At 41.8% G+C, this 8,068-nt stretch overlaps 1 protein-coding gene across 1 annotated transcript in view; it reads right to left on the reverse strand.

Annotated features, from left to right (window-relative positions):
* Positions 1-8,068, reverse strand: part of LOC118338962 (lysine-specific demethylase 6A-like) — a gene marked incomplete at its 3' end in the record, with an annotated part of 17,231 nt that overhangs the window by 1,110 nt on the left and 8,053 nt on the right. The window contains 1 exon segment of the mRNA XM_035676440.1: positions 5,212-5,270. Within this exon segment, the coding sequence (XP_035532333.1) occupies positions 5,212-5,270 (59 nt within the window).

An 8,068-nucleotide genomic window follows, 5' to 3' on the forward strand; every position in this document is an offset into this window, starting at 1 on the left:
AAAACAAAAGTGTTGCGTTTATAATTTTGTTCCCCACTAACACCTGATATTAAAATTCCACACAATGCGACCCCAATCTGGAGAGACTCTAATTACCGATTATACCTTTATTTTGTGCCATAAAAGTGCCGAAGATGCGTTATTCATTCAATAGAACTGAGGGAAAAATATAATCAACACAGGTGTAAATGAATGATATACAGTGGGAAATCATTTGTGGGTGATTGTGTGTGTTTCATTCATTTGTGCAGCTGATCTATTGTTAACTGGAAACAGCGTAGCCTACACAGGTACTGCAACATACGAGGACAAACTAACAATATTTTTTCATACAAAGAAAGGAATAACAGAACATTTGCCAAATTTACAATAACGGATAAATAATTAGGAATTCGCCATAGACAGTGTTTTACAAAGTTTATAAAGTTTCCCCTAACGCAACTACACTCAAAAAAGAGTTAAGGGAGTCTGGGGCTTACACCCCTAGTGTGTGGTTTACTTTTCTTAGACTGTACAGTTAAATATCTATTGCCACACACTATTAATTGGGATAATTTGTATTTAGGAGCCTTTGAGTCCATTTACACCTGGTATTAAAATGTGATCTGTATCTTTTATCTGCAGAATGACATCTAACCATGGGCCTTTGCATTTACACCTGGTATTACAGTGCTTGCATTGTGGTTGTGTCTCAGTATGCAAATTATTTAGGTGGAGCAGGCTGACTATCCAACAACCATGGTCCCAGGTCAAGGGAACTGGTGCTGCTGTATGGGCTTAACTTATGCATCTTTTCTCTGGGTTACAGGGCGTTCAGACTGAAAACAGCACTGCATTTGGGAAGGGCCATGTTGCTTCAGGTAAAATGAGACAAGGGATGCGCCGATCCAACCTTTTCTCTTCCTATACCTATGGAAGAACTGAAAGGCAAGTGAGAAAATAAGTCTGATCGTAATTGTTGTCTCGCCTGTACACATAAAATGTCTGTTAGCAAGTTATGTAACATCGTCATGTCTTTCTTTTGGTTAGAAATGTGATGTGCTGAGAAAAAACTATTTTTCTCCTTTGTCTCTCAAAGCTTCCGTAGATACCAGTACTCTCTTTTTCCCAAAAATATAATCCCTATATGTTGTAAGTAAAGAGCTAGATGTCAACTGCTTGTCAGTATGTGAAGTCATCAGCCGGACTCAGCACTGTATTGATTTTTATTTGATTTTTTACAGAAAAGGACACACCCCAATCTTATCTTTTTCTTTTCTTTTTGAACAAAACCACCATGAGCAAACAGGCGTGTTTCCAGAGTTTTAAGACTGGGGGGGAGGGGGGCACTGACTTATGCAAGGGTGGCATGAAGTATGTGCCTCAGTTTTCCAAACATTTCCAACTTATACAATTCCAGCACTGTTCATGGACCCAGTGTGCAGAAATAGTGTCATCAATTAAGCTATGACGAATATTATTAACTATTTCTTGACAAGCTGTTAGTGGTGATATAATTATCCTTTGACTTGATTTTGTAGACAATGATAGCAACTGTCACCTGAACATTTAGTCAGCAGTAGATCATCAGTATTAACATCAGTTGACCAAACTGTCGGGTCTTCTTTTTGGCAACCAGGTGCTCCCCTTATGCGATTATTAGGAGTTGGTTCATCGAGATAAGCAGTAGGTGGTGGCAAGAACACGTAATTAAAAAAGCGGCAGTGGAAGCTAAACTAATGAAAAACAATCTCAAACAATTCTGCAAGTTTTAATGTATTAATGTGAAGAAGGTTCCTTCAGATCTGGGAGTAGCGATCATGGATGTATTATAGAGCCATGGGAGCAATGAGGAGACTCAGAGCAGATCAGTCATGTGAGTTAAATGTTTGCTACATCAGAACTTAGTTGGAATTATAGTTTACATCTGTCATTAACCCATTCACTACTTCACGTCAAGCAAGAACACAATGCAAAGACTTTTTTTTTTTTAATTATAAATCAAACTTTTCTAATGCAATGCTTCAAAGTATGCATACAAATGCACTGACACAGCTCATGACTGCAAGGCTGGCTTCAGAGGTGGGCTGTATGGTAGACAGTGTATGCTAGAAACTAGAAATATTTAAAGTATTTTTTGGGGGCTTTTATTGCCTTTATGATAGACAGCTGAAGATAGCGGAAGGGACAGAGAGACGCGGGATTACGCAGCACAGGGCCCCACAAGGGTCAGATACCGAACCCTGGGCGCTGCAGCAAGGGTCAAGGACTCAGCCTCGGTACATGGGTCGCCAGCTCTACCCACTGAGCTAACCGGGCGCCCGGAACTAAAAACATTTAAACAACTAGATACAAAAGCATTATTAAAACAAAAAACAAACCCGAGTTTCCAATTGAACCTGCTCACTGTGTAGCTATGACAACAATGGCAAGTGTGTGTCAGCATGAAGCCCCTCTCCTGTATGAAACAGCAGAGCACTGAGCTCACTGCTGACTGGGTGACACACACACACACACACACACACACAGTGAACTCATTGCCCCCATTCCCTCCGTCCGTCTCTCGCCTCCTCCTCCTCATTTATCTCGTTCCTCCTCTCTCCCCTTCCCTCCCTTCAATCTGTGCTCTGTGTTCACCCTGTCCTCCCTCACTGGCAGAATCCAAAGCGAATGCTTGGAGAGCACAGGTCTTCTAGAGAGCTAGCTAGGTTATGACACACAGCGTAAGGGCAGACTCCAGCCAAAAGATAAGCGAAGAACTGCTCTCTCCTTTAGAAAAAGGGCATCTGACAACAACTAAACTGCACATTCCTACAAATTCCTAACCTGATATTCTGGAGTGAGGCTTGTTTCAGATGGATTTTGGAGCGACCATGCAATATATTCATTTTTAATACTATCACAGGCTCGTATGGACAGGCTGGATAGTTGGGCCAGTGTCTCTCTGGGTGAGCACCACTTCAGCCCTGTAAAACAAGAGTCACTGTTTGACAGCTCAGCATTCCTTTGGGCCTCAGGCTCAGGGTGACATAATCCATCCTCGAGAGCCCAACATGGCACCCTCCCTTCCCCCACTAACACATTCCCCGTGTCTCAGAGATGGGGACATACAAACTTGGCAGGGAGACAACGTTGGAGGCCTTCAAGGTCATGGATGAGGTATAGGTTGGAGTGGGGTAAACAGAGGAAAGTCATGGCTCGGTTCGTAACAACTGTAAAATTGAAGGACTGAGTCTACTGTAGCTGTCAGTGGTACAAGAAAAGAGCTTCAGTGAGTCTGTCAGTGGCAGTGATGTGCTGCTCCCTATGGGTGAGACAGATGGGGCTCATTGCACACAATGTATTCCCAAAAAGACTTCTAAATCTGTGCGAGTAAAACACATTCGACAGAGCAACCCGCTTGAGAGCCACGGTCAGTAACGGGCCCACATGGGTCTCTTGATGTCTCTTGATCACAGGACATCCAATGCATCCCAACAATAAAATTACTAGGGCTGTAGTCAACCAAAGAAAATCTGGTAGGGATTCCACGCCAATACTGGGTGATTCCTTGCAGCTTAACAGCAGAAACTCAGGTCATCCAGTTAAAATGAATGTTAAAATGAACGGTATGGTTTAAAGCTTAAAGAACTCAAGAATTAGAACATACCAAAGTAATGTTGAGTAGTTGTTGCTTACTAAAGAAGAATAAATCATGCCCAACAGGCACAAAAGCAGCAGGCAATGACAGATAATGCCAGGCTAGCTGCTACAGTTTGACATATTGGAAAGCTGTCTCTTTTATACCCACTGCCCCAGCAACAGGGTTGATTGAGGAAACTTCTTTAAGTGTCATGATTTCCACAAGATCTGTCCCTATCAGAGCATGGTGGCTTCAGTTACACAAAACACATCTGCCTGCTGCTGATTTTCTCATGTAACAGATGTCAAAGCTTCTCACTTCTTTGCACATCGACATCTCTTGGTGGACCACCACAAATACATGCATTTATCAAGCAGTAGTCATAAAGACAGAAAGCTCAACAAGTTAAAAGAAATGGTCTGACATTTCAGGAAATAAGCTGTCTAACTGTGTCAGCTACACAGGGTAATTTATTATACCATCCATATGAATCAGGAATAATTCCACTCCACTCATAAAATCTTAAATTAATTCATAAAGTATGCACACAAATGGAGAGTATATGGAGAGATATTTTGACTTGTTACAGCATTTTATGGAAGTCATAAAATTAAACAATTCAATTCTGATATTGTGCAAGCTTGCTTACTCACTACTGAATGGAATGCAGCAGCTATCAATTATTTCTGTGCTTTTCCTGCTATGACGGATTACATTTTTTCATAAAACAAAATGCCTATTGCCGCTCAAGTTCTGAGCAAAATGACATCAGGTAGGTCATAAAAGACACACAGTCCCGTATCTTTTATCCTGTACATCAACCCAGTTTAAAATGCAGCCTTTAGCATGGATACACATCTCACCAGTAGCTCATATCACACAAACTATTCATCTTGCAGGTTCTAGCTCTCCTGGTGGCTTTTCTGTTTTCATAGATACAGGCTCCTGTCTAGGCATGTACATTAGTGTGAATGAGTTCCTATCCAAATTGTGTTCAATTGTGCTATTACCCATTGCCCAAACAATGTTCACAGAGTGAATTAAATTGAATGACAGAAATGTTTCAAATGTCTATCTTAAACAGAACTGCTGGTTTACTCAGTCCTCACAGATTGTAGCTGCTTTTTTGTTAAGTTATGCGCATGCATCTTCACTGTGAGACCCAGTTGTTAAGTTGATTTAGCAAACTGCCAAACTGCTGCTGTAGCTGCCGTTAGCAGCTTTGAAACATTGCAACAGAACCGGGCTCAGCAGCCTCCCAGTGAACACAACCTCTAAAACAGAGTACAGTCTAACAACAGCGGTACTGAGGTGATTAACAGTTTCCTAATGGGATGCAGGAGCCAAAACCAGTTAAAAAAAAAAAAGAAAACCTGTACTGTATTCCTTGTCGTAAAAGCAGAGTCAGCTAAGAAGTCCTCTATAGTTGCTTGACCAGACGGATGTAATACACCTTTTAGAAAGCAAGGGTAGCCGTTGTTCATAGTGTTTGTGCTAAGCAAGGCTAAACACATATTTATCTGATACCAATGTTTTTATCTTGCTTGAAGTAAGAAAGCAGTTTCCAAAATGTCAGGTATGCATGTAATGAAAGTTTTTCAAGCACTTACCACTGAAATGCGTTGTAATGGAAGTAAACCATGCCAAGGCCATATAAAAAGGCAGCATTCTGAAAGAAAAGTGTTGGAAAATTGTTATAAACAGCACTATAGAGGTTCTTCAGCACATTGTAATGATTACTGTCCACAACTTGGTAAGAATCTAAATTGCGGGCAGTTCGGGGGTGTTTTTGGGGCGGCAGTAGCTCAGTGTGTACGGACTTGGCTTGGGAACCGGAGGGTCGCCAGTTCAAGTCCCACAGACCACAAAATATGGAGTGTGGACTGGTTTCACCTCCTGTGCACTGCTGAGGTGCCCTTGAGCAAGGCAACCTAACCCCGAAACCTGCTCATGGGGTGCTGGTAACGCGGCAGCCCCATCACTCCACCATCTCTCCCCTTTGCATGTCCACATGTGCATGAAGTGTGCATTTCAGCCTGTGTGTGTGAAAAAAAAAAAAATTTCCCCCCTAGGGGATCCAATAAAGTATATCTTTCTTCTTCAAAGAAATGTTAACACGTCCAGAGAGACTCACTGCGTTATAACTCAAATGCATCTCAAATAATTAAGCTGGACACCTTTTCTGCCCAAAAATATCTCCATTCCCACATAAGAGACCAGTTAGAGCCTTATTTGGTCAACCAACATCACACCATGGCCAAAACTGGCTTTTCGGCACAAAACTCAAAATTCTATTTACATCACTGCTGCTACCAAGCAAAAGTCTGGCCCCCACACTGTTATATAGCATGGGGGGGGGGGGGGGGGGGGTACTGGGGAGATCTGTAATCCCAAGGAGCCCAGAGCTGTCAGGTCCAATCACAGTCAAACTCTCAGCACCTCTGCTTAATGGGCACACTAAACAGTGAGACATTAAACCAAACGGGCCCATTCATCCACACAGAGAGCATGGAGAAGACAGGATGGACGCCATCATATCACAGCTGATTGGACAATTTAGATCTCGCCCATGAGCAGGAACTGTAGGCAATCTACACTGGAACAAATATTTCTGCACATAATGCATCATTATTTTCGATTTAAGCTGATTTATACATAGTAAAAAATTCTCTCAGGACACTTTTCATGTAGAGCAGGTTTAGAAACTATTATAATATTATAGATATATCAACAATATAATATCACAAGTTGGAATGACAAACGCTAACCTAATAGCTATGTTATGCCAAAGCAGTGTCATGATTGGCATCAGTGCTAGACAAGGCCATTAATCAACTGATCTGCTTGATCAGTTAAATAATAGTTTGGACAATATGACAAAACAGAAAATGTAATAATCACACTACAGATCATTTTTGCAATATAAAGCGACATGCCCTGATAGAGAGTCACCCCATTGTGGAGGACTTAACTGTGGAGTGGTAGAAATGTACGGGGGCCCTAAAGGATCACAGTGGGATTTTGTTCTTGAACATTTAGCGTGTTAGTCCGTCCGTCCGTCACTTATCATCCACTGACAGTTTAGGGAAATGCTCTGCAGACACTACAGAGGAGGAGACGATGCGACACTCATCATACACGCTCATTCCTCCCTTCAAAAGGCCGAGCTCCGACAGCATACAGCCACTGGCTGTGGGCACAGCTGCAGCTCTGTCAGGCCCTGCTGGGTAAAGCTGTGGATACAGTCACTGCTCAGACTACAGCTGCATTTGTGGTTGAATCTACAATGCTATCGATATGGTTACAGTGGCTGTGTTTTAAGAACTCTTTACTGCTCCTATTAACATTAGCCAAAAAATCATTGTTAAGCCACAATGGGTCAGTCAGTGGTTAAGTAGCTCCTCTAGTTATCTGTCTATCTGCTGATATAGTCTTGCACCCTTCTTTCACTGTGGTCACAACCAGAGGCAGTCTACTACATAATACTGTATCATAACCAGGGTTGGCCTGTAATGCATTACTTGTAATATTACTTTCCCCAGGGTTAGGGTTAGGGTCAAAACGTAGCGTGAGTAAGCAAAATCTATTACGAGGGAAAGCAAAATAATTTTATATGAGAAATTCCCACTGTGGCTTTTTAGTGGCTCCACAAAGTCCACAATGACAGCATGTGTCATAAAGAGAAGCAAGAATAGCCAATTTAGGTTTAAAGCGGCTATAATCAATATTTTTATAATGCCAATGTATCGAAGGGCACTGTGAAAACAATGTGATAATTGGGTCGCTTGTAGTGATAAACCTACAGAGAATTATAACCCGACCTTGCTGTTCACCTCAGCTTTCCAGTGAGTTTTACTTCAGTGTTGGGTCACTCTCACCGCTCTCGTAGTGTCATTTATGGCCACATCAGGCAGCTGTTTTCAGTAAAAAGTTAAGTCTGTAATCCAAGACGAGACATCTACTACTTAAAGGACAGAACCCTCTCTGACGTGCTGCAGTCAGTGGATCATTTCCAGTTGAGTGCTTCTGTGTAGCTGGTAGCGTATTTTTGTTGCTATAGCAGTTCAATTTGTTATGTTCTTCACACTAGTTGAGCTCAAGCACTCAAAGCTCTCTCCCTCTTTTAGCGACTTTGTCCCTAGTCCCACTGTTGTTAACACACTATCCAGTTCTGCTAGATACGGTACTTTAGTTTAGTTCGTTAGCTGCTGTAGTTAGCCAAGCGATGCAGCTTTTCTTATTTTCAAACTTGGCTCTAGAGATTGCTCAGTGTGCAAAGCAGTTGGGTTGGGAAATCACACTCTTGACCTCGTTCTATCATATGGCATTGATATTGAACATTTAATAGTCTTTCCACATAATCCTTTCCTATCTGACCATTATTTAATAACTTTTGAATTTATATTATTAGATTATAAGCCATTAAGCAAAACCTCCTACAGCAGATGTCTATCTGACGGTGCTGTA

Source organism: Morone saxatilis, unplaced genomic scaffold (assembly GCF_004916995.1).
Source record: "Morone saxatilis isolate NCDOM2014 unplaced genomic scaffold, NCSU_SB_2.0 Contig5, whole genome shotgun sequence".
Taxonomy (NCBI): Eukaryota; Metazoa; Chordata; class Actinopteri; family Moronidae; genus Morone; species Morone saxatilis.